Genomic DNA, 26,777 nt, shown 5'->3' with positions numbered 1-26,777 from the left:
GTTGACTTACCAGGACTACCCACGTGCAATAGAAAGATTTTTGCCACCAACACATCACTCACCCCTCTCCACAATCGAGGTGACACATGTGGTCCCCTAAATGTTCCACCGGGAGGTATTTTGGGGGCAGCTAACTAAGAGGGAGGCTTCCAGAGCGGATGGAGGAGGTGAGACACATGAGGTCACAGAGCCACTGCCTCCCCCTTTCAAAAGAAACCAGTCTGCTCTATTTATTTCAGAATCCAGAGGAAGTTGACAGAGTGTGACAGCAGCACAGCACAATATGTGGTGGAGGCTTTGCAGCTTGCTGGCTTGGTTCCCCTTACAAGGTAAGGACTCAGAGCTCATGTTTTTTGATGTTCAGTTGACCTAATGTTTGGGCACATCTATCTACCAGTCAGTCAACTGCTCTCACGGAGGACCAACTGCAGAAGCAGCTCAGGTAAATCTGCCACTTTCCACGCCACGCCGAAATCACATATCTGAGGGATGTTACTGGATTTACTGAATCTCTTGTTCAGTGGCTACAGGGTCTAGAAAGGGTCATTGTAGTGTGTGTCTCTGTGGAATCTGTGTTATGGCAAAGTGTAACAAGCTTATTGGCTCTTTTAAGGGTATACCAGTTGAAAGGGCATCTGTTTGGGAGTTTTAAAAACTTCCTTGTTGTATAAGCCTTAGCCAAATAATTTAATTTCTCTGAAACAGTTTCCACATCTTGAAATGAAGATGATAACAATGTTTGATCTACCAAACTCTAGATTGTTATAAGGATCAAATCTCAAATGTGAAAGTACTTTGAAAGTGGCAAAGTGCTATATAACTCTTAATTCGTTCAGATCATAAGGATCCCCGTGAAAATTTGTGCTTATTTTTTGAGTCAGTTATACTTTACATTTCATTATAATTTTCAAATGTGATTTTTTGATGCTTAATTCTAATGTAGTGTTTTGAACATCAAAGAAAGACACAGTTACCTTTTTAGCACAGGTCAAATTATTCCTACCCAAAAGTGGGGGCAGGCTGTATTGTCCCTGAATCTCTGATTGCAACTTGTATCATTTTCTAGCAAAGAAAATTACACATATACAGTGTTGCTTGCTTGTTGAATGTTTGTTTCCAAAATTGGATGTATTGTTGTGTTCTAAGTAAAGCAGCTGTCCTTCTAAATCTTCATTCACCACAGAACTGCATCTGAAGAACAGTATTTTTAAAAACTAGATGTCCTCTTTTACATAGTACTTCAATTTCCTATCTTATACACTTCAATTAGTGCCCTCTGTTTTGGTCCCTGCATCCTGAGGCACTTAATAAAGATTCCATTTTTGTAATAAATAATAGTGTCTTCAATAAGTGTCTTGAAGAGGAGCTAATACCTTCAAAAAAAGTACATTTAGATGGCTAAAATTAGAATGCTTTCAATTATTCCAAAGTTTAAAGCCTTTAACTGACCTTCACTTTTTCAGCACTCGAGTTATTCCCTTATAAAAATAGCTCACAGAAATAATGTTTTAAATAAAAAACTGCAATAATCATGTCCTAAGGTAAACCTGAGATAAGTCTTTTAGGATATAAATTATTCAAATACTATTTATAAAGAAAGGGGAGAAGTATATTTATTGTATCGTGCACAGTGCTGAGTACTTTGTTATTTCATTTACCCTAGCAAAAATACTAAGGTATATTTTATACTGAGGTATTTTTATATCATATCCCTAATTTACATATGATAAAATTGAGGTTACAAGAAATTAGACAACCTGCCCAAGTTTTCACAGCTAGTAGATGACAGTGTAAATATCGGCAAAGCACACAGTAAAAGTATTATCTCATGAAAGCTTTCAGTGAGTGTGTGTGTATTGGGTTGTGATAGAAAATGTGTTTCTTAATGTGGATCAAAAATTTGAAAGCTATAATTTACACAATTTGGAAGATTCATTCTTGAAAAATCCCAAACTGAACCCTCATCCAAAGGGCCAGCCAGAGGGCGTCTAGGCTCAATGGTATTTGGGAACCAACTGCCCACTCTATCCTAAGCTTACTCATGCCCATCAGAGTCCCAAACGGGAAAGGAGCTGACCATGTTGCTTTTTCATCAGCAAAAAGGCAGCAAATTAGCAGTTTGGGCAACATAAATTACCAGCTGCTTTTAGCTAACTGAATTATGGGAAGATCACTATACCTTCTTCCCCTGCACAACTTCTATGGGTGCCAAAAACTTATAGCCCCCCCGCAAAAAAAAAAGTCCCATAATCTTGGAGCCTGCCCTCTTTTCAAGGCTCCTACTGGCAGCCCCTAGGGTGGGTGACACACAGGAAGAATGGAGAATTTTTCAAATTCTTCCCATTTACCTATATTGCAGATGATGAAAAGCTACCAATTTGCACCCTCTATTCCGGTTGTTTAGTGGAGAGTAGGATGCAGGAAACAAAGAACAGCTGCAAGTTGAGTAGGGTCCTCCTGATACTTCCTTTGACCCGGAAGGAGTCATCCATTTACTGACATGTTGTTGAGACGGATTCTTTAAAGCTATACTGGGAATCATTTGATTTTGAGAAAGTCTGATTCATTGGCACACTCGTAATTTTCTCTATCAAATCTATCTAAAGAATAATAATAATGCCTTTTCGTAATGATCTGAATCGAAGCATATTTTGCCTGCTAACCTCATAAGAGCCAAGCAAATACAGCTCTGGTTTGAGAATTAACTCACTGTGTGTCTCTGGTTTTAACCTAGCTCATCTTTATTATTTAACATAACCAAATGAGCTTCCTATTAAAATATTTATTACTGAGTATATACATTTACTCATGATTAGCCATTGATTGAACAAATACTTAAAATGTTACTTTGCGTTAGGCCCTGGGAATATAAAATGAATGACTAGCAAACAACTTTTGTATGAGGAGTCTGTAGTCTATCCACAGAGACATACTTGTAACCAAAAAGGTAATGTGTGAAGTGCTGTAAGAGAAGTTTAATGGAAGCCTTTGGGATCTGGAGGAGAGAGGAGGTTACTGAGGGGAGGGAGAGGCTAAAGGCTGCTTGGGCAGCTTTGACAAAAGTGGTGTCACTTGACTTGAGCCTTGAAGGAGCTAAGAAAGGCATTCCAGGCTGAGAACAGCATGGACAAAGGCAAAGTATCTTCTTGAGCCTGGAACTTTCTGGAAACAGCAAGTAGCCATTTGCATGGAGCGTCTGGAAGGGAATATCGGCAAATGAACTGGAGGAAAAGATGGGAGTCAAGTTATCTGGAATTTTGACCTGATTCCTACAGGCAGTGGGAGCTGTAGCAAATATTCTAATGAAGGAATCAAACGATCAAATTTATACATTTTAACCGTAATTCTGAAGCAGACGAGGATGATAAATTAGAGGGAGTAGAGGCTAGAAGGAGGTTATTGCAATGGTCCAAGAAAGAAACAATGGAGGCAGTGAGAGTAGTGAAAAAAAGAGGAATGAATTGATTAAAGAGATGTTTTGGAGAGGGAAGACGCTGGGGTGCCTTTCAGATACCTGGCATGCAATGGCTTGGGATGACACCGAGGGGTACAGGGAACTACCAGAACCGAGCAGGTGGTGTGTCTGTGTTTGGTGTGTGTGCAGCACAAGGGACAGTACAAATGATGAATTCCAAGTGGACGTGTTGAATTTGGGGTCCCTGCAGGACAGACTGGCTCTCTTCTGGAGTTTTAAAAGTTATTGCATGCAATAATTGGGCTACTAAGAAAAAGAAAGAATATCTCACTCTTTCTTCAGTCTGCCATGATGACCTAGAGTAGGGTGGACACACTGCAACTCCCCAAACCTTCGGAAAAACCAAGGACTCTTAGGAACTGCACAGGTTTTATCTACGGGTGCTTTGGTAGGTAGCTGTGACTGCCGCTTGCCCTTCAGCTTAAGGGTCCGTCACGTGTACTTCGGCGCGAAGCGATTCCACTCATAGGACAACTGGTTCACACGGTGGGGGTTGGAGACGATGGTGAAGGTCACAGTTTCCCTTTCCATGTATAAACCAGTCACACAGTCACAGTCTATAGCTCCAGACTTAACTAGCGGCCTCGTAACACATGGCTGTGCATGGATGGATAAACCCAGTCGTGGAGATAATGACCAAGCCCAGCAGTCAATAATCCACTCAGTAAACATGACGTACCAGCAGTGAGTGGTGACCTTCCAGGAGAGACATCACAGCGATTCATTCTCAAGCTCTGTATGTCCAGCATTTGGGAGTCACGTCGGGCTCGTCTGTGGGTGAGAAGTCTGAAGCCCAGACAGGGAGAACTAGCAAGTAGGCACAGGGCACTCAGGGTCTACACTAGAAAGCCTAAGGGTGAATAAGGATATACATGTCTTTAGAACCTGTAGGGGAGGAAGTGGTGAGCAAAGAAGATACCCCTCACCCCATCCCTCTGACAAAAAAGGTGAAAGTTTGGCTCTAAACTTAGGTGAAGAAAGATTTTAAAGACGAGTTCCACTGTAGTTTTCAATGGCAACAAAAGGGTCATGGGGAACTTTTTTCTTAGAAGACGTGTCATCAAAACTTAGGTACCCATGTGCCCCTCTTCCACCCTTTGACGTGACTTAGACACATCAGACAATATTTTTAAGCACTACCACTGAAGCAATAGGGCTCAGTGGCTTCTCACTGGGCTAGTCTTCCTTTCTACAAGGATTTCCTGTCTCTGAATCAAACACGGGGTCTACATGACAGCACTGCAAGATAATTAGCTTATAAAGCCAAAAGCAAGGCTAGGAGCCAAGAGTAGAGGAAACGACAGTGTTCTATGCCTCAAACACAGCCCTTTCCATCTGGAACTCAGGCACCTATTCTTGTGGTCAGTAGCCTGATCCTGAACTCTCAAAGGCAAGAGCGAACACTCATCTCGGGAGATAAACTTCTTTGGCATATGCTAAAAAGCCATACTACCTTTTAGGACAATTTTTAAGACACTGTGAGAATCAAATGACATTATTTAATTCATAAGCATGCCTCCCAAGAAAAAGACAAGGATGATATACACCTTTAAAATGGGAAACATTTATTCATAAACAGGCAGCAGACAACTCTCGCCACTCCCTTCTCCCCAGATGTGGGCTTCCTGTCTAGACAATCATTTTACCAAAGGTAAGAACATGGGCAAAACTTCTCAGTGTCAATTTCTGGCCCGAAGGATGAAATCAGGGGATGTTGCTTAACACTAGTTTTTATTCTATCATTTATTTATGTAGTAACTTCCCTCCTGCCTCTCAGTATTCTTACTAACAATAGGAGAGCATAGATATCTATCCATTGCCTGCTAAATTATAGTGTCATCATGAAAGCTGGCATTAAACCATTACTTTCCAAGCTCACACTGTGATAGTTTCTGTAAGGAATGAATTTTAGAGAAATAGAAAACATAGTTATTGCCCTCTGGAAACTTCAATCTGTTTGTGGGAAGCAAGATAAATGCACGAGAACTAGAGAGTAAAGCAAGAATCATGATGGAACAAAGCAATGCAAGTTAGGTCTAGATTCAGATTCTTGGTTCAAAAGCTGCTTAACCTTGGAAGAAACTCCACTGTCATTTCAAAGCATCTCTACTAATATTAGCCTTATTACTCAATTATAGGTTGATTTTATAGATGAGAATATTTCCAAACGACCTGCCTAAGCAGGATTCTGGCCTATGACTCAATGCTTTTTTGAAAATAATCTCTTTTTATTGATTCCTTGTTGTTCATCACAGTATTGGCTGATGATACGAGTGGTTTTCCCTTTGGACTCAAACAAACTGTTTTCCCATGGAAGTCAATATGAATACAATACAGTAATTCTGGGCTCTTAGTGCCAGAGGCCAGGTTGAAATTAATGACCGAGGAATGGAACAAACTAAAAAGTCTGCACCAGTTAATTCCCAGAGCTCTCCAAAGCGCTTTTCCTAATATTTGAAATTTATCACAAGGAAATAAACTCCCTTCTTGCTTCTCTTTTTTTTTTTTTTTTTTTTGCGGTACGCGGGCCTCTCACTGTTGTGGCCTCTCCCGTCGCGGAGCACAGGCTCCGGACGCGCAGGCTCAGCGGCCATGGCTCACGGGCCCAGCCGCTCCGCGGCATGTGGGATCTTCCCGGACCGGGGCACGAACCCGCGTCCCCTGCATCGGCAGGCGGACTCTCAACCACTGCGCCACCAGGGAAGCCCCTTGCTTCTCTTTGTTTATTTCTTTTTTTTTTTAAGGTTTAAGATTATGCAGTAAAACTCATTGCATTTGCGGTTCATATTTTATAACCTCACAGTATTCTTCTGTTTATGGAAGTGTTTGGTACCTTCACTGATAAGAATTGTCCTCAGGAAAAAAATTTTTTTAAATTTAAAACTTGAAGAAATAACAAATGGCAATAAATGTGCCAAATCGGCAGTAAAGCCAATTTATTTTTCTATCAGTTTCTTTTTTGGGAGGATAACTTTGTAGCTGCTTAGAACCAATTGTTTCTCATTCTCTGGGGTTTGTCATTTGGGGAAATTAGACTCTCACGTTTGCCTAGGGAAAGCGCTGCTGTGGAGTATTAAATCGGAAGAGATCTGAGAACATCTTCCCTCTGGTGGAGAAGCCCTTCTGCAGGTGGGGCGTACCTCCTCACCGTGATGGGCAGCTCCATAATTTGCAAGAGCCCGATGGGAAATAACATTCTTTCTTAGAATCCAAGACCCCCAATTTGTACTTGAAGACACAAGTCGCCTGTTTTATAAACAGAGTCCAGAAAGGCTGAGTTTTCCGGGATCTCATCACTTAGGTAGTCTGACCTAGTTACGTGAGCACGGGCTTGCAAGCCTGCACACGTGGGCACAGATGCCAGCCCCAGGACCTCTATGACCTTGAGCCTCTACTCCCTCATCGTCAAGTGAGCAAAATAATTCTTCCTCTAGAGGGTTAGTTTGAAAGTTACGTTCAACATTGGTAACATGGAAGACACAATTCCCGGCATATGGCAGGGCAAATGCCTAATAGACATTCAACTGTCTTCCCATCAAAACCCACCCCTTCATTCAGATCTCTTTCGAGAGACATCTTTACTGCCCCTGCACACTGCGTTCCCTCCCTTCCTCGCATCTTTTGATGCTGACTTACGCTTTGTTTCTCTAAGAAATTTGTAGTAAATGACCGAATGATGAATACGGTTGCACTGGGTCTAAACCCCTGCCTCAGCCCGGGAGTGGCGTGGCCCGTGCCAGCCTGACTGTCCCCAATGCTCTTCCTCTGCAGAGGCCTTTCAGACCAACCCCATGGAAACCGTCACCGTGGAGGAAGGCCAGACACTCACTCTAAAGTGTGTCATTTCTCAGGCGGAGACCACCTCCCTGCAGTGGCTGGCCCCGTCGGGCTTCACCATTTTCTTCAGTGAGCATTCCGGTAAGTGAAGGAAAAGTAAATCACCGCCAGGTCTCAACCTGAGGGATTTTCCAGACAGACAGGTTGGTGGGACAGAAAGCGGCCATGAGTCACCCAAACGGTGGGCTTGGCTCTGCCCACTGTGACATGTAAACAGCACCCAGAAGCTTATTATTTCACACGTGGCTGCTTTTACTGACAGGAAGTCTGAAATGGAAACCCCACCAAAATGGTTGGTTAAAGGGGGCTCAAATGACAGAGTACGTTTCCATCAACCCACCTCACCCCCATGTCACTTTTTGACTCTCGGCGACCATGAAAACCACCAATGGCATGATGACAGACGGGTAGCAGACTGACAGCCTGGGGGCCCTTGGTCCTCAGGCAGCCAACACATCACCCCGCATCTGGAGCCAGCTGCTTTGTTTTCCATCTGAGCAATGCAAAGCCACATCTCAAAGCCCCTTCCAGATGGCTCCCCTTCTCTCGTTGGTCTTAACAAAACCTTTAGATCACTAGGCGACAGGAATTGACAGGACGCATTACTTTGAAAAGGAGGGCAATCTTCCTCTCTCAGAAATACACATTGAGTCTTAGATGCCTGAGATGGAAGAGGACTCTTTGTTCCCCCAATTTTAGTAAGATATAATCGACATACAGCATTGTATTAGTTTAATGTGTACAACATAATGATTTGATATATGTATACATTGGAAAATGATACCACAATAAGTTTAGCTAGGATCTGTGACCTCATGTCGTTACTTTTTTTTAATAGTCTATTATAGTCTACTTAGTTCATCTCTTTGGGCAGGATTTTATGAAACCCTCCCCTTTATGAGACCATTTTATATCTCCATTTAATACTCCTAACTGTCAAATGTTTGGAAAAGTCTCCAACACAGCAAATTTCATTCTGCTTTATAAAAGCAGAGCCTCTAAAAAAAATTTGATGTGCTTTGAAAATGTTATTAAATATTGACAGGTTCAATGTGAAATAACTATATTATTTTAAGCTAAATCAACTAGATTCCGATAGAATAAGTAGATATTAATTGTTAAAAGTTCTGAGAGGAAAATTTAAGTAGAGAGAATTCTGTTAAATAATGCTTTCCGTTGCTTTGTTTTGGGTAAACTGGGAGAAGATGGACGTTCTCAAATTTCTGCAACAGGATGCCTTGATCTAGCTTGCTGGTTCTCAACCAAGGGTACTTTTTGCCCTCTGGGGGACATTTGGCAATGTCTGGAGATAGCTTTGGTTGTTATAACTAGGGAGAGGCAAGGGGATCTGGACTCTAGTGAGTAGGGATGCTGCTAAACATCTCATAGTGCACAGTGTAGTCTCCCCTCCCAACAAAGAATTATGGACTCAAACGTCCATAGTGCTGAGACTGAGAACACCTGAATTCCAGCTCAGGTAACATCAGTGTCCCAGGACACACAACAATTATTCCAGATGAGAAACAACCTTCCTTGGTCAGCCATTCACAATTTAACTATTTTAGGCTTGTTCACATTATACATCTTCACATTAGAAAAAAGAAGCAAATAAAACCATTCATTTAAGGAGCCTCTGATTTGCTAAGCGACCTTTGACCTGAGATGGAAATCCCAGGTCAAGGTAGAATCAAAAGGAACACTTGCTATTGGCTAGAACTTTCTGGAGCTGTGGGGGATTTTATGTTGGGGTTTGTTTGTTTGTTTTGGCGATTCCTTAAACATTTGGAAGGACTAAGTCGTCATCTTTGGGGCACTTCAAATAATAATGAACTTTTAAAAATTAAAAATAACAAGCACCTAGCTGGAGCAATGAATATCAGTGCATTTATTTTCCATTCTTCACATACACTGTGACAAGACAATCACAAATGAATCAGATTTCAAAGACATAAATCCTAGTGGGGCGTTTTCCACAATGTAAAAAAAAAAAATTATTTAATATCCTCCTGCAACCTGAACCCTTTGCCAGCACAGGGCTCTTAATTTCCTACAAGCACAAATGAAGCAAATTGCTTATTTCACAGATCCTAGGATCAAAATATTTCATTTCCTAAACTAACTTCGAACTATTCAAGGCCTCCAGCTGGCAACACCAGAATTTGGAAAGCAGCTCAGTTGAAGATGGGACATTTGTTCCTTTAAAGTGTGAAAATCAAAAGCTATTTCTGTGAATAATCAATCCACTGAGAGTCTGCATTCATCTGATCTCTCTCCTCATAATAGCTCTTTTCCCCTCTTGTACAGGTTTAAAAAATTCCAAATACCAGCTTCTTCATTACTCCTCCAATCAGCTCTCCATCAGCGTGCTGAATGTAACACAGCAAGATGAAGGCGTGTACAAGTGTCTGCATTACGGCAACTCCGTGAGAACAAAGGAAGTGAAAGTGATCGTGTTAGGTGGGTGTCCGAATGCCAGTAAACCCAGCCTGGGAACAATATATTTAGGAACGTGATACATCATTTTAAAACTTAATATTTTAGTTAAAAAATGTTGCCTAGAGCAAGGCATTTCCTGGGCGCCTTTGCCCTCTTTTGAAAGGAAAACAGCATTTTGAGTGGCAAGCCCCAGACTAAAATGTGAATTTGTGAAATCTGTCTTTGGCATCAACTAAATTTTCTCTGCAGGGAACTAAAAGGAAAGAAAACTAGTACTGGATGAGCCGCGACTCTGTGTCAGGCGCTGCGCTAGTATGCAGGGAATCAAAGATGAATTAGGCACAAAGTCTGCCCACAAGGAGTTTGCGCACTAGTTTAGGAAGGCACAAAACACGTACGGACATCAAGCAGAAACTTCTGACAGCATATCCTAAGATGGCATGAGTTCAGATGTAACTGCACTGGACAATCAGCTCACATCCTCTACAAAACAAGTTCCTCTCTTCTGCTGCGGGTGGGTGGGTGTGGGATTGGGAGGCATGGATAGGAAGGGACAGCTCCCGATGGGTTGGAACTTGCTCAGTTCTGCAGATGGTCAGCTGTGTTCAGCGTAAGTCTCACTATCTTTACCTTTTTGCTTTTCACGGCAGAACAGATCAATTAAAAACATTGCTTTTTATTGCTCTCTAAATAACATAAACCCACATGTCACACAAAGAATTTCTTAGGCTTCTCTTCTTGAATTATTAGTGTGGTACCTGCCGTAAAGTAAAGGCATGTTGACTAAGTCTCTAGGAAGGAGTGGCTCCCTAGGGGTTTTGAGAACCCATGTGACTCAGCTTAGGGATCACCTTCTCCCCACCTTACTGGCCACCCCAAATACCACTCGGGCTCAGACTGACTGTGTGCCCTGCTGAGCTCTCATAACACCCCATGCCTGCCGCTATCATTGCACTTAGCACTTGGCCTTTCAATTAACAGGTTAGGGGCTGAGCCCATCGCCAGACTATAGCTCCTTGGCGGGCCTTACCTTTTCCTTATTTGCATCGCTAGCATCTAAGGCATCTAGTGCATACTTGGAACTGACCTCATAATGTCTCAATGGCGGATGAATGAGTAAATCAACATGAAAGAGTGCAGTTCTGGACCAGGGAAGAGGAAGAAGTAAGCCTAACTGAAAAGGATTTCCAAGACAGGAGCAGAAAAAGGGCCGGTGGGCCCTTTAAAAGAGAAATGCATCTTTGACGTTAGGAGGGGACAGAGGTAACGTTCGTTGAGGTGAGTCCTAGACTCATGAAAGTTTAGACCTGAAACAACGAGACCATAAACCAGTCATGTCACAGACAAGGAAACTGATAGACCAAGAAGTTGTGGGATTTACCCAAGCGCTTACAATAGCTGGTGACAGAGACAGGACTAGAATTCAAGCCTCTATTCCTCACTTAGTGTTCTACCAGCCAAATACATTCACATATAACATTTAATAATTACTGTTGTAACAAAGTCTGCCTGGGAATTTCTGGAGACTAATCACACACTGGGCGACAAACATTCTGATTACAACCAGAGTAGCTTTCCAAGTACCTAAAAGCCCTTTAACTATATTCTGAGAAAGGTCAAGTAAAAAAATACGCCCATTATTTAGACCCCATCCCCTGCAATGATCCCTGCAGATTATTAGGCTCTGTGCTTTGCTGATATCTATAGACCAGCTAATTAAGAAAAGAAAAATCAATTTTCTTCTAGCAACTCCTGTCAAGCCAACCTTGGAAGTTTCCGTTAGAATGCAAAATGGAGAACATGTCCTACTGAAATGCTCCACTGTGAGAAGTAAGCCCCCTCCACGGATAACCTGGCTCTTAGGGGATGACATGGAGATCCAAGGTAAGTGAAGAAATGGCTCTCTTTCCTCCTTTGTTTTCCTCCCTGTTTATGTGCCTAAGGAATTTTTCAAGGTTCTGGCACCCTCTGGTGGCAGAAGGGGCCACCATTCAATATTTCATCAGTTGTTTCAAGACAAATTATCCTTACTAACCAATCGATACCATGCCTTACTCTTGAAAGCCTTTACACAAATAACATGGTTACATGTTTTAGTTTAAAACAAGGTAGAAACCTAAAATGGAATATTTATTATGGCTTCATAACATTTCATAAAATAAAAGGTACAATATAGCTATTACCTCTGAGCATAAACTTTGTAGCAGGCATAAAATTAAAAATACGATTTAACAGGGACTTCCGTGGTGGCGCAGTGGTTAAGAATCCACCTGCCAGTGCTGGGGACATGGGTTCGAGCCCTGGTCTGGGAAGATCCCACATGCCGCGGAGCAACTAAGCCTGTGCGCCACAACTACTGAGCCTGTGCTCTAGAGCCCGCGAGCCACAACTACTGAAGCCTGCACGCCCTAGAGCCCGTGCTCTGCAGCAAGAGAAGCGCACTGTAACCAAGAGTAGCCCCCACTCGCCGCATCTAGAGAAAGCCTGCATGCATCAACACAGACCCAACGCAGCCCAAAATAAATAAATAAATAAAAATACATTTAACATAATACATGTAATTGGAACATATATGAACTTGCTTATACCGTGGAGTACTATGTCATAGACAGACAAAAATATTTTGGTAACAGAGAATCTAAGCTTTGAGCCTTTTAACTGAAGCAGGAAAACCAACTGTGGTGCTTGGGAACTATTTCTAGTTTGTTTACATTTCAACAGACATTCCATTTGATTTTATGTAACCATAGATTCAGTCCAGTGCCAATTCTGGACCTCTCCTTTAATTTGCCTTATTCATTCAACTTGAGGAAGGTCTTGCATCTTTGTGTTTCACAACATTAGGCTTTTCCCGTGTAAACATGATAAGCTTTGGATTTTTTTTTTTCCAGTAGTGCAGGGTTTATAGAAACTTATCCACTCTTGTTCATCTGCTTCTCTTTGGGACTAGGGTCAAGCACATCCCAGGCAGCTGGGGGAAGTTAGAGTGAAGTTAGAAGTCTAACAGGTTTGCCAAGATGTCAAGGCCATTGGTCTCTCAGAGACGCAAACAAGTCCAAGAGCATTAAACAGCCACAACCTCACACGCCTCTTTCAATTGCTCCATAGGTGAAACCCACCATGAATATGAAACTGATGGGAAGAAGTGTAATAGCACCAGCACACTCAGAGTCCACACATATGGCAAAAACTCAACAGCAAGCTGCATCATCCGACACAAAGGCCTGCAAGGAAGAAAACTCGTAGCCCCTTACCGGTTTGAAGATTTGGGTAAGAACCACCAATGACTGTCTTTAATTATTTTAAATTTACCTTTATATTACACTATCAAACAAAATTAAATGGGTTAGGAAAAGTCCTTCAGAGTGAGCTCAGGTCAACAAAGCTTTCTTTAAATTTTTTTTATTTTTATTTTTTTGCCGTACGCGGGCCTCTCACTGTTGTGGCCTCTCCCGTTGCGGAGCAACAGGCTCTGGACGCGCAGGCTCAGCGGCCATGGCTCACGGGCCCAGCCACTCCGCGGCATGTGGGATCTTCCCGCACCGGGGCGCAAACCCGTGTCCCCTGCATCGGCAGGCGGACTCTCAACCACTGTGCCACCAGGGAAGCCCTAACAAAGCTTTCTTTAATAGCAAATTCCTTTAATGATTGAAATGTCTCCCGCTAGCCAACAGGGTTGCAACTGTTCCAACACTGAGGGGAACTCCCGTTGTACAGAAAGCCTAGCAGAGTGCCATATGCAAACAGTGTCATGGTCGCTTTTTGATCATGACAGCTGGCATCGCTTGACCTTAAATAGTTTTATTGCAGTCATGTGTTTGGAGAGATCATGTGAAGCGTACTACCTCTCTGTACTTAACCCAAAAGGAGACAATACTAACTGAAATAAATCTAAACTTGTCAGTATCATTTTATGTTAATATAACACTCACGTAGTCACATTAAGTCATGATTATGCTTTAGATTTATTTTGTTACAACCGTTTTGGAGATTTCAGTTTACCCATGTTAATATTCTGAGCAGAGCACCAAAAATTAAGAATAATAAAAAGAAAAAGAAAAAACATCAAACATTAAATGTGCAGAGGAGTTGCCTTCATTTTCAGAATCCCTCTTCTCTGATTCCTTCACCTAAAGTTTAAGAAGTAATTTAAAAACTATATAAAACTTTTTGAGCCAAGAAGTATCCTATAAGAAGCAGCATGGGAACTTCCCTGGCGGTCCCGTGGTTAAGACTTCGCCTTCCAAGGCAGGGGGCGCGGGCTCGACTCCTGGTCGGGGACCTGAAATCCCACATGCCTCACGGCCAAAAAACCAAAACATAAAACAGAAGCAAATTCAGTAAAGACTTTAAAAATGGTCCACATCAAAAAAATCTTTTAAAAAAAGAAAAGAAGCATGAATCACACATCTATCATTAATATGAGTCCGACCTTCATTACTTTATAAAAGTTCTTCTTAGTGAGAAAAGAGATTCCTGGAGGATAAGAATTCACTCACACTAGTGAAGGAGGAAGCTGTTGGGTGACAGTGCATTTGTTGAAAAAGCTCTTTAGCAAATGGACTAACCAATGAGGAAAGGCACTTGTTAACGAGAACCTCTCTGTGGGAAAACTGTCACGCTGCCCTGTGGGCGCTGGCGCTGTGGCTAACAGCTCCTCGCTCACTACCCCGTGCTCGCCACCGTTCACTTTCTCATCAAACCAAAGGCAGGTCTTGAGGAAGCTGGGTTTAGAAGACTCAAGTACCCACAGACCAGACTGTACTGTAACCTGACGCAAATATTCCTACCTCTTTGTTTTGGGGGTTTTTTTTAAGATTTTTTTTTTTTTTTTTTTTACTGTGGACCATTTTTAGTCTTTATTGAATTTGTTACAATATTGTTTCTGTTTTATGTTTTGGTTTTTTGGCCGTGAGGCATGTGGGATCTTAGCTCCCAGACCAGGGATTGAACCTGCACCCCCTGCATTGGAAGGCGGAATCTTAACCACCGGACCACCAGGGAAGTCCCTCCTTCCTCTTTGTCATTCATTCCGGTCCCCAGCCTCCACCTCCATCAGTGCAAGGGAGCATGTGGGGAATGTGAGAGGGTCGCCAAAGAGAAAATGAGGCTTTATTTATCTAAATACTTCTGAAAGACTTTCAGATTTTAAATAAAAGAATCAACAATATCAAAAAAGCATATTTTTACTTGTCAGCAATTGTTCAAGCCATCTACAAAAATTACTGCTGAAGGGGAAATCACAGTTTCCCCTCCTTGATGGCCATAGTTCTATAGGACTAAAAATCATAGCCATAAAATGTTTCTAATAATAATAACAGGCTAAAACTTGACTTTTATTTATGATCTGTCAATTATTTAGCGCCACTGCCAGATCCCCAGTAAGTGTTCACAGAACAAGACCAGGATCACCTGGTGGTGCTTCCAACTGCCTATGAATATTTCTCTTTGACTATAGCTCCTACATTGACCAACAGATGCTAGAAATCCGACAAGTAAAAGTTTGCTAGCTGAGGATGCTCAGAAACATATTTACAATAAGGATTCTGACCCTCTCATCTCCACACTCTGCATGGTAGGAACAATGTTTACTTATTTATTTTTAAAAGAATTAACCTACTTCATATAAAGAGAAATGGCATATTTTTATGGAAAAAAATATATTTTGCAATGCCAAAAATTAGAAAGATTTTTAAAATCTTTTTTTTTTTTTAAAGAAGATGTTGGGGGTAGGAGTTTATTAGTTTATTTATTTTTGCTGTGTTGGGACCTCTCACTATCGCAGCCTCTCCCGTTGCGGAGCACAGGCTCCGGACGCGCAGGCTCAGTGGCCATGGCTCATGGGCCTAGTTGCTCCGTGGCATGTGGGATCCTCAGAGACCAGGGCTCGAACATGTGTCCCCTGCATCGTCAGGCAGACTCTCAACCACTGCGCCACCAGGGAAGCCCTAAAAATCTTTTTACTATCTGGTTTAATAGAAATAGGTTCTCATAACTTCTGCATTCAAGCTCTTGTAATATGTTGTTTTGCTTAAACTATATAAAAATATTAAGCCTCACACCAAGTTGGAAAAGGGAAAAGTATTTGAATAGCCTTTTCAGATAATTGTGGATACGCTTCTTCAACGCTACACTAAAACTCGACAAGAGGTAGTTTCTTTAAGGTTAGCTGCTCTGTGGACTCTAGAACCATGTCAATGAACTTTTCATACTCTTGTTACATTAAAATCCATCGAACAAATTTGCTATTTAAATGATCCAGGCACTATTCCTAACATCATGCCTTGGTCATTTGGAGAATACTGATTCATTGATTGATACAAATCTTTCAAATGTGGGCACATTTCAGTAACAAAATCACACCCATTAATATCATCACTAATCTCATCAGAAGCCTAAATATTTGGAACCTGTCAAGTTCACGGTGGTGGATACAGGTTTTCCAAAACTCTAACTTGAAATGTGGCTAGTGCAACTGAGGAAGTAAATTTTTAATATTACTTGTTATTAATTTAAATTTAAATAATCAGTATAGCTGGTGGATACCATATTGGATAGCAGAGGTCTATAACATTCTAACCAACCAGGGAGATAAATCATCATGTACCAGTATCCACTTAATCAAAACAACATTCAGTCTAAATGAATCTATTTAGCAGTTTTGCTAAATAGAGGATAAGTCAAATACAAACTCCAGTGTGTGTGTATGTGTGTGTGTGTATATATATATATATATATATATACACACACACACATACACAGACTACTGTACATATATGCACAATTGTATATATACACTATGGCATATACACAATATATACAATGTGTATAATATATATAGTGCATATAATATATATAACCTGTTTTGTACATAACTATATGGTTATCTGAATTCACATAGTGTACATTATTCTAGATCTTAGCCATGACTGACAAATTTTATTCTACATGTCCCCAGTAGTTGCCATATTATGCTCGTCTTATAATTTGCTTCCAGCACTTCTGTTTGACTTGCCTTCAAGCTTTTCCTTCTCTTCATTGCCAGCAGCTCTACTCTTTCTTCACGTTTCTCTGGCTTCCTTGTGGCCACGGAGCTTACTTATCATCTGTCTTACTATTTCTCTAGTGTTTCCTAAGTGGTTCTTCTTTTCTCAGAGCCCTTGGCACGTGATTCAGGCATATTTATAGTTTTCAAAAAACTTTAATGTTTGATTAAGAAAATAATTTTCAAAACCACAGAAAATTCTTTGATTAAATGAAAGGCTGAGAAACACTTGTAGATTCCATAAAGATATTACATATCAGTATCAATATTTGTAAATTAATAGGCACCATTTTTATAAGCTCCGTGGTTACAGGCCTGTTCATTGACTGGTCAAATCTATGCTAAGCTGAACCTCTGGAAACATTCCTAAACATTGTTTTATATCATACAATAGCATGTAGTAAGCACTGTGCTTAATAAATAGCCAGGTGTTGTGCTAAACATGTTATTCAAATGAAATCATTTATTCTCACCAAAAAACTCCAAGAGGTACATGTGTTAGTATCTCCATTTTACAGGTAAGAGAAAACTGAGCATATGAGAGATTAGGAACCTTGTCCAGACTCACTCAGCAGCAGGCAAGGAGCGGCACTGGAATTCAACCCAGTCTGAGACTGACTCCAAAGCCACCTAATAAATAAGCAGGTAGATATGTGCTTGGATAGATAGACAGAGGGATTGATAGGTAGATGGATACAGATAAAGGTGGCGAATAGTCTTTGCCCACCACTGCCGAAGGCACCACTCCATGGAGGTCCAGCCCGCTGCACTTCTAAGCCAGGCAGCTTAGCAGATGGAAATCAATGGGACACAGATTCAAACACCAGAGCAAGAGCTGGAGAACACACAATTCTGAGGTTGCTGCAGAACCTCCACAAACAGGTAGCAGCCAGATACGTTCTCCAACCTACTGTACTGAGCACAATGTGGGTAAAATTGCTCTCTGTAGTTGCAGAATTTTGTTTTTCCCCTTTTCTAGTTACTGATCAAGAGACAGTTTCAGCTGCCCTGGAGACAAGCTCTCCATCCTCTCAAGACCCTCAGCAGTCCACTAGTACCGGTAAGTATCGAAAAACATTAAAACTTAAAAAAAAAAAATTATGCCTCTTTGGGAAGGTCACTTTTCCAATTCTAAGTTTTCATTTTTTTCTTTTAATTTGTAATAAGACCATAGAGGACCCCTTGCAACTGACTCCAGCGTCATGGTGACCTGGAGAACACCCTATCAGTTAGTGGGATGGGCTTCAGGGTTACTAACACCTTGTAAGTTCTCTCTCTCTCTCTCTCTCTCTCACTCACACACACACACACACACACACACACACACACAATTGTGACATTTGAATTCCTCTGTGGTAAAAGGCAATGCTGAATTCATTTATAGGAGACTTGTTTTTCCATCTAGAACAGACCAAACACAAAATAAAGACATGGTAACAACAAAGAGCAAAAAGCAGAATCTGGAGTTTTGGTGTTTGTCATTGAATAACAAAATCACCCTTGAAGGCTCACCACTTACTTGGTTGTCAAGAACTCAGATAGTTTTTGATAACAGGATTGAACTATAAATGGAGAATTTAGAACACCTGGATTATAATACCAGCTTTTTTAGACAGTAAAGCACTAGATGGTTAGCTCTGGGCAATGATCATATATTTAACTTATCTTTGTATTTTACCTAGCATAGCATCTGGCAATAGCAGATACTCACAAAATGCAGTGTGAATGAATGAATGCATGCATGCCGTTGTCAAGGTGCTTTGAGCAAGACAGGTCTCATCCAGAAAGGCATACATTCCTATATGTCCCCTTTCTGTTTCAAATAGTGTCTCTATAAAAATGCCATGTGGTGGGAGAAGTGCTTTCATATCACCATCATGTTCTTGGTTCTGAGTAGGAGATCACATTTTTAAAATGCTTATCGTGAATAACTCTGAAAAGTAAATGTTTAGGTTCTTTAAACACTGATAAGTACATATGTACCACACATACATACAGACTTTTTCTGCAGGGCGATGGAAACGGAAAATATTATGAAGCGGAACTACCACCTTATTTGCTTTAATAATCCAATATTTTTAAACATGTTTAGAATCTAGTTGTCTTTAAATTGGTTTACACCGCTACTGAATAACTCAATTTTCTCCTCTGCTTTTTCATTTAAGATTTAAGAAATATGGCTTCTAAAATTCCTTTCAGCTTTCAATTTCTACAATTTTATTACTGTTAATAATACCCATTTTCAATAGAAGGGGTGGTTTCATTCCCCTTGGGGTCCACATCGTGGCGCTGTGCAATGGGCTAAAAACCAGGAGACGGCAGAGGAAAATAAAAAAAGAAAAGGGAAGATAAACAACAAAATCGGAAAAAACGATCTCATTTTTATAATTTCTCTTACCTAGCAAGAATCATCATAGTACATCTCACTTCTAAGGGGGAAGCAAGCATAGGTTTGAATGACAACTGAGCTGACTTTCAACATAAAAATCGTTGCTCTGTGCATTTCGGGCTACGGGTTTTCTATCCATCAGGCTTGGGATGCCATTCTTCAGTGTTCACTTGCTATCCTGAAGCACCTAAAACTGTCTCAACTGGAAGGCCTGATTCAGGAAGGAAGCATGAAACACTGGCTGAAATTTGGGGTTCTGAGTCTCAGCATTGGCTCTGCCACTTATTTGCTGTAGGACTTTAGACAATTTACTTAACTCTTCAAAACCTCTGTTTGCTCAGAGCTGTAGAGGAGTATATACCAAATGGTCAGTTTAAGGCCTGGCACAGAGTAGTGTTCGGTAAACATTTACCTTAAAAAAAGGCAAACTGATCCTGACCATTTGCAACTATTTTTGGAAGAAGTCAGTATGAACTAATGACCTCATTGTTGTTTTTTTAATGAGGATCACTTAATTTGGTTTCCAAAGCTGCTTTGGGATGACTCTGTGCATATATACACACTACACGGCACAAACAAAGTCATATGTATATATCATGTCTTACTTTCACCTTAGTTGCAGTAATGGAAGATTCTAGTACCTCAGAGACTGACAAGGAAGAGGAAGAACAAACCACTCAAGTTTCTCACTTGGCCACTGGTAAGCGTTCCCACCACTCATTTATTTAGCATAAACATTTGATGTTTTAACCTCTTAATCAATACATCCAATAGCCTTTTTCAGTCCTCATTATTTTTGACCTTTCTATTGGTCAGTCACTCCCTGTCCCTTTACTCAGTTGTCTCCCTGGCTTCCTTGACATACTCTGCCTGGTCCTGTTACTTTTGCTAACCACTCCTTCTCATGTCCGTTAGCTCATGTCCCTTCCTCTTCTGACTTCTTCTATGTAGATTTGATTTTACTTCTCCATCCTTGGTTATTGCCTTAATGCTTAAAGAGTTTTCCCATTCCCAAGATTGCTTCTGTTGCCACCAGGCAGAAGATTTCCATACCTGCATTTCCAGAACATTCTCCAGAGCATTAGTCCCTGTTTCATTCCATTTCCCACACATCTCTGGCTGAATTTTCGGTCATCTCCTCAAACTCAACATGTCTAAAAATTGAACAGCACTTTTTCCCACAAAATCAGCTTGTCCAAAGCATCACATAGGCCCCAAACCTTGGTGACATCCTTCACTCTTGTGCATGTGTGTGTGTGTGTGTGTGTGTGTGTGTGGACACACACACACACACAAAATCAATAGGTTCCCAAGGACTTTGGAGTCTTCTCTTTAAGGTATTTTGTCCACTATCACTGCCGCGTCCCCGAGGCAGAGCCTCATCGTGTCCTGCTGGAAGTATTGTAACTTTAGTTTCTCCCCTTGCTGTGCATTTTCAGCACCTACTATCAAAACATCCCTTTGCACTCTTCACACCTATGTTCAGAAAACTGCTATGGTTCACAGTCCACAGCACGGAATGTGAGCCCTCAACCCTCCATAAGGTGCTCTCTACCACCTACCTCTGCAGTCTTGTCTCTATAAGGTCCTGACCAGAATACACATTTTTCTCTGAAAACTTCATCCCATTTTGATTGCCATGCCCTTGTTTACCCTAACTGCCCTGATGAAAGGAAAAGTCCGCATCACTCCTCTCCTTACCCCTCCTTCAAGGCCAAGATCCTCACCGAGCACTTTCCTGACCAACTCAGGCACCACTCCTGCCTCAGAATCCCTGAACACGTCATTATATTAACACACGTGGGTCTAGAATTTGGCACAGATATCTTAATTCTGTTTGTTTCTATTAACTTGTTTGTTTGCATATATAGACAACTCTCCCGAAAACATAGGGACTGTGCCTTATGCAGCTCTAAGCACAATGTTCTACGCGTAGCTGACACTCCTCAATGGCTTGTTGGTTGAGATGACAGGGACCGTGAATGACATTTAGCGAAATTAGAGCCCGTAGAATCAGAGTTCTAGAAGGATGTTTAAGAGCTCGTCTGGTTTATCTCCAGATGCCTTCATGGAGGACCGCATTTAACCTAGCCAAGATGAATGAAATTTCATTTTGTTTGCATAGTTTCACAAACTCCTTAACGAGCTCTCTTGTTACTTAACTACACTTTGCTGAAAACTCATTCCTTACATCTAATTTGAATCCCCTGACTATAATTTAATATTCTCACGTTTCCACTAGAAATGAAAAATAACTAGCTCGATATCTATGTAACTTAAAAAACCTTTTTCAAATCATCCCGCACAATTGCTTTGTCTGTTTGTATCCCTGCTTGCTTGTTTTCAGAGAATAAATGACACGAATCTCTTTACTTTCAGGGTAAAGCTCTCTGTCGTCTCTTCCTCTCAGCTGTGTATCAGCCTCTACTATGTTTTGCAAATACTGTGTATATTCCTCAGTGACAAAAAAAAAAAAAGAAAAAAAACAAGCCGCTGAACTGTCTAAAATCCTTTCATTTTCCTTCTAGAAGCGAATCGTCAGTTTGTGGGACTGACGAGGAGGAAGAGCGGCATCCTGCTACTGAGCCTCGTCTCCTTCCTCATTTTCATTCTCTTCATCATCGTCCAGCTCTTCATCATGAAGATTCGGAAAGCACATGTCATATGGAAAAAAGGTGAGTGGGCAGAGAACCTGACGGAGGCTACAAGATGCTCAAACAATTGGCCAGCCCAAAGGGAAATTCTGTCAATTAAAGCTTTTCCATTCAATGCTGTACTATCTATTTGATGAGTGTTGTCATTCAAATAAGCAACCGTTTGTTTTGCAGTAAACACAGGATGTGATTCTCCAGGAACTATAGTTACAGAGTGCACGACCAAGAGAAACTAGAGTAGCTCCAGGAATTGGCATTAAACTGTGGAGGCTTCTACTCACAAAAAGACAGCAAATAGCATATTCATTCATTCATTCATTCATTCAATAAGCATTCATTGAGCACCTGCTGTGTACCAGGCACTCTTCCAGGCACTGGGAACACATCTGCCAACAAGACAGACCAAGTCCCTGCTCTTAAGGAGCTCCTATTCTAGGAATGGTCAATCAAAGGTTGAATATAATAGACTGTTTTGGGTCCCATTCTTACACTCTAAGAATGCACTCAGCCTCCGTCAACCATACGTTAGTAATTTTCCCTAAGCATTCCGATTTAAAAGTTTATTTCATTGGAAACAAAAACAAAATTACTTAGCTAGCATGGAAGATATCTACTAAAATACAGACTCAACACATATCAGAAACAGAAGGGACCTTAGAAGTTACCCAGAATAACCACCTGCTGTATTCATTCCCTAAATGTGTGCCAGGACTAAATCCCCTCTTTAATTCTGAGTGGTTACTTAGACCTGGGCTGTTCAATACAGCAGCCACAATATGGCTAGTCAGCATATGAACTGTGGCTAGTTGCTCTTGAGAGGTGCTGTAAGGATAAAACACACACCCAACTTTGAAGGCTCAGTACACACACACACACACACACACACACACACACACACACACAAGAATACATCTAATAATACTATACTGAATCTACTAGTTAAATAAAACATATTCATTTCACCTGCTTCTTTTTACTCTTTTTACTTTTTTACCACTAGAAACTTTTAAATTACACACGTGACTTGCATTCTGGTGATCTTGGACACTGCTGATTTAGCCACATATGGCTTGAAAACCTCTAGTAACAGAGAAATCATGATGTCCCGTGGCAAAATACTACATCTTTGAACGGCTATGACCCTCTTAAAAGTACCACTTCTCCTAGTTTAATAGCAATGTCTCGAGATATTCAGATGCACTAACATTTTCATCATAAATATACCTAAACACAGGGTCTGGCTTTCCAGCTGTATCTGCACAATAGGCAAATGCCATACTATTGTTTCGAAATCTCCCGTTGATACTTCACCCCCATACCTCTTTAAGGGCTACTGGAATTGTTTCTTCCCAAAAGACAGTACTTGATTCTAATCTGTGGTCATTTGACTTCCGCAGCTCTTATACTGCCTGGCACAGTGCCTACAGGAATCATAGTAGAGAATAAAAAATGATTTGTTGAACGAATGAGGACATGAGGTATGGGGGAGGGAGCGATAAGCCCACTATGGTATAAAAACAGGTATGCTCTTACTCAAAACGTACAGCTCTGAATACAGATGATGCTCTGTGCACCAGAATTCAATAACCATTTTCTCTTCCTGCAGAAAATGAAATTTCAGAGCACACTCTAGAAAGTTACAGATCAAGGTCAAATAATGAAGAAACATCATCCCAAGAGAATAACAGCCAAAGTAAGTCAACTATGTGACCTGAGATTTGAAAAATGAGGTTAACTTGTTGCCTTTAATGAGGAGAATAAAATTCAAAGTTGGATTTTTAGCACAAGAAAAAGCAAATCACATAAATCATCTTGTAGAACTTGAGGAAATACTTCTTAAAAAACAAAAAGTAGCAGTTAAGTTCAGGTAGCTGGAGGTATGCCCCTGTGGGAAGCCATCCCTGAGTTCTCGCTGTCACACACAGGTAGAACCCTCCTGTGTGCCGCAGTACCCTATATACACCTTTACAGTGAAGCACTTCCCACGCCAGACTCTCATGTTTGGTGTGTTAATTTAGCTACCACAGTACACCTCCAGGTGGTGAGTAACTGGATCTACTCTATGTGGACCCCCAGATCCTAGCCTGGGGCTTGGCGCAGAAGGAGTGCTGGAGAAATCTGTACTGAATAAATGAATATAAGGCTTAACTAATTCAAGCAGAAATGTTTCAGGTCTTTTGGATGACTTCAGTGCAATTCTTCAAGCAAACTATGAAAAGAAGAGTCTAAAAGGAGACTCCGTGTGTGTGTATGTGTGTGTGTGTACTCTTGACAAAGATCCAGTAGAAAGAAGCTAGGAATATAGCACAACAAGAATCTTACACCTTCCAACCACTGTTTTTCCTCCATGCAAATGAACTTATTCCACCTGCCAAAAGTTGCAAGAAAATGCAGTGAGCTTTGCCACTAGTTGCTATTGGTTTTATTGAGGCTTTGTAAGAAGCATTTCTTTTACAACACCTCTGGCTTTTTTCTGGTTTTGACCTAGCAGGGTGTGAAACGGAAAGAAAGACTAGCTGTAGTAGCAGGAAGAGGGGCACAAGTGAGAGGTCTGTGCGAGACCTGGGTGTGGGAGGGGAAAATGTGTGTCAGCTGCATACAGGCTGTCGTAGCACAACGCGTGTTTCTATAACATCCATCTCCTCCCACGGCTGGCAGGGGGAGAATGACGTCAGTATAACGTGTAATTGGGGTTGTTTCCTACGCCGATGCTCCCAGGCAAGGGCAACAGAAGAGTGGGAGAATTATAACCTTTAGCAGAAAAAGAAAAGCCCTCAGCTCAGCTACTGAACAAGCAGAAGCCCTTGTAGTTCACCTTTAAGAACGTTTAAGATGAGTATCTATGCAGAAGAAATGAGCACAACACTGTAAATCAACTGTGCTTCAATAAAATTTAAAAAACAGTTAAAAAAACAAAAGGAGCACCTGCACTCAGGACTCCCTCCCCAGAAAGGTCTGCCCCCACCCCGACTCCCTGGCTTGCCACAGCTGTGGGAAGTTGCACTTTATCCTGGGCTCTGACCCCCACTTCCATCCTCCTTCCCTCAGCACCCTCAGATCCAGCATTTCAACTCTATTGTTTTTGCTCACTTAAAAGCTACCTTCTGGAGCTGTTTCCAGACTCCGCGTACAGAGTTGCATAGGCTTTCAGTGGGTCGCCCCAATCCTCTTTTTCCCACAAGCCCTCTTACTTTCAGTATGAAATTATGCTAAAGGCAATGTATTTTTTTGTCCAGTGATACATATGTTATTTGATAGCAGAGATGTCTATATATTTTATTTCAGGTTTATGAGCATATAGTTTACATAAGAAGACATTTTAAAAATTAGACTATAACAGGGCGTTCAAGACCATGTATACACATCAGTGAATTTCAGGTTCGATTTTTTTAACACATTAACATTTGGACCTACAAATACCACGTGCAGTCCACGTGTTTCAAATAAACGGGTGCAATGTTGTTCAAACTAAATGTTCGTGTTCGCTACGTTTTTCTTTCAGCTTCCCGCTCTAAGAGCTGCATGAACTACATCACACAGTTGTACTCAGAGGCAAAAACAAAGACGAAGGAAAAGGCACAACCTTCAAAATTCAAAGGAGAGCTCACTCATATACCAGAGAGCATTGTGTAGCGCTCATTGCAACAGGAAATAGGATTTCAGGGCAGCCTCATCATCACCTCAGTGGAGCAGCCTGTGGGAAGGAGCATAATTACCATCACATGAAAAACAAAAAAAAAGTACTGTGAGTGCAATGCAAGATGGTGTCCTCCAAGTGTAATCTGCCCCGGACTCAGAGCAACAAATGAGGACTAACCCATGGACATAAAGCTTTGTAGTTAAAAAAAAAAAAAGAAAAAGAAAAGAAGAGAAAGAACCTATTATGCCTGATACTACTTCAGAGCGGGAGAATTCTACTAAACTTTGGGATCACGGTCAATGTGACCAGCTAACATCTTACTGTAAAGGGAACAGGAGATATTAGATGCTGGGCTCTAGTGGAACTATTTTTTAAAATATTTTTTTGTCTTTCTTTCTGGTTTCCAAAAAAAGAACTTCGGGATGAAAAGGACCCAAAGAAGGTCTCTAATCCTAGGAGCTTACTTTCAAGATGCACTTTAAGAAGCTGTAACCAACCCATTCCCTGTCTGGGAGAAGTGATGCAAAACAATGAGTGAGTCAGATAAGCATGAAGGTCCCAAGGCTGATGCCCCAAGACACAAGTGCTAGTTCAAGGCAGACCCAAAGTTTCCATTTTCTTCTAATTGTCTTGCTAAATCACAAGAGTTGACCTGGTAGACAATGTTTTTACCGGGACACTTCATTACAAAAACACGTACAAAAGAAAATAGTGAGTTGAATTTCCCGATTACTGACCTAATAGATGCTTTTTAAAAATTATTTAATAAAGAGTAGAATATGTATTTGTGTTTCTAGTGGTTGTTCCAAGTCGTACTTCCTCCCTTCACTTTCACGTGTGAAAGTGACATGTGACATGTCTTCCCCCCCCCTAACATTTATGACATTTCTCATTCTTTGGACCTGAATAAACTAATTCTAAAATAATACCACCTGCCCCACCCCCATTGCTCTACCACACACATAAAAATTATGAGTTTGTAATTTGTTACAGGGGCCAGATCCAGCCAGGCTGATTTTTTTCTCATGATACCATTTTTTTTTTAACAATCACAAAATTACTGAAAGGCATAAGGATAGAACGAAACACTTTTCCCTCTAAACCACTGTAAGTTGACATGATGTCCTGTCACCCCACAAATGCTTTAGTGTGTATTTCCTCCAAACAAGGACACCCACTTCTATAACCACAGCGCAACCCCCAAAATCAGGAAATTAACATTGACTTTTTGTACTGCAGACCTCAGACTCCATCCCTCTATCTCCGATTGTCCCAAACCTCCCAGGGGATCCAGTTCAGAA

At 41.1% G+C, this 26,777-nt stretch overlaps 1 protein-coding gene across 1 annotated transcript; it reads left to right on the top strand.

Moving 5' to 3' along the window:
* Positions 1–54: 54 nt before the first annotated feature.
* Positions 55–25,469, top strand: CRTAM (cytotoxic and regulatory T cell molecule; the record flags this gene model as incomplete). Its single annotated transcript, XM_082660851.1, has 10 exons — positions 55–329; positions 7,247–7,393; positions 9,617–9,769; positions 11,495–11,632; positions 12,857–13,018; positions 17,773–17,853; positions 19,799–19,882; positions 21,711–21,857; positions 23,443–23,529; positions 25,339–25,469. Exons 1-10 carry the CDS (start codon positions 284–286, stop codon positions 25,467–25,469), a joined length of 1,176 nt encoding a protein of 391 aa, XP_082516977.1. The 5' UTR covers positions 55–283.
* Positions 25,470–26,777: the final 1,308 nt, after the last annotated feature.

This window comes from Grampus griseus (genome assembly GCF_964374135.1).
Source record: "Grampus griseus genome assembly, chromosome: 8".
NCBI classification, from domain to species: Eukaryota; Metazoa; Chordata; class Mammalia; order Artiodactyla; family Delphinidae; genus Grampus; species Grampus griseus.
This window is presented reverse-complemented; position numbering and strand designations above follow the sequence as displayed.